Source organism: Gekko japonicus, unplaced genomic scaffold, assembly GCF_001447785.1.
Source record: "Gekko japonicus isolate JY-2015 unplaced genomic scaffold, Gekko_japonicus_V1.1 scaffold2086, whole genome shotgun sequence".
NCBI lineage: Eukaryota > Metazoa > Chordata > Lepidosauria > Squamata > Gekkonidae > Gekko > Gekko japonicus.
The window spans coordinates 1256-2083 of NW_015165308.1; the positions used below are offsets into that span (position 1 = coordinate 1256).

Consider the following 828-nt stretch of genomic DNA (forward strand, 5'->3'; position numbering starts at 1 on the left):
TCCCGGGCGGGCATTCACACGTGACGCCAGAGCAATCACGTGACGGGGCGGCGCTCACGTGACGGGGCGGGCCGAACTGGCTCTCCGCCTGGCAGCGCGCCGCCCCCCAATCCTGCGCACGGAGCCCCCTTCCCGTGCCGAGTCCCGGGCGGGCATTCACACGTGACGCCAGAGCAATCACGTGACGGGGCGGCGCTCACGTGACGGGGCGGCTCACGTGACCGCCGTTCCGCTGGAAGGAGCCGGGCAGCGATGCGGGAGGAGGAGGACGACGAGGACGCCTGGCTGCTGGACTCCCTGCGGCTGTAAGTGCGCCTGCGCGCTCTGAGCTCGGCGGCAGAGGACCGGGGGGGGGCTGGGGGGTGGACTCCCTTGCAATGCTCCCTCTAAGCTGTGGAGTCCAGTGAGCAAGAATCCTACTTGGTGAGCTGCTGGCATGAAAGTTGTGAGCGGGCGATTTGGCTGCTGCATGAATTAGTTTGCCCTGGAGCAATGCTCCCTCTAAGCTGTGGAGTCCAGTGAGCAAGAATCCTACTTGGTGAGCTGCTGGCATGAAAGTTGTGAGCGGGCGATTTGGCTGCTGCATGAATTAGTTTGCCCTGGAGCAATGCTCCCTCTAAGCTGTGGAGTCCAGTGAGCAAGAATCCTACTTGGTGAGCTGCTGGCATGAAAGTTGTGAGCGGGCGATTTGGCTGCTGCATGAATTAGTTTGCCCTGGAGCAATGCTCCCTCTAAGCTGTGGAGTCCAGTGAGCAAGAATCCTACTTGGTGAGCTGCTGGCATGAAAGTTGTGAGCGGGCGATTTGGCTGCTGCATGAATTAGTTTGC

At 61.4% G+C, this 828-nt stretch overlaps 1 protein-coding gene across 1 annotated transcript in view; it reads left to right on the forward strand.

Moving 5' to 3' along the window:
- The first annotated feature begins 225 nt into the window (after nt 1–225).
- WDR73 (WD repeat domain 73) overlaps nt 226–828 on the forward strand; it is a 20128-nt gene continuing 19525 nt past the window's right edge. Inside the window, exon 1 of the mRNA XM_015410456.1 lies at nt 226–305. Within this exon, the coding sequence (XP_015265942.1) occupies nt 253–305 (53 nt within the window). The 5' untranslated portion in view covers nt 226–252. The remainder of the gene's footprint in view (nt 306–828) is intronic.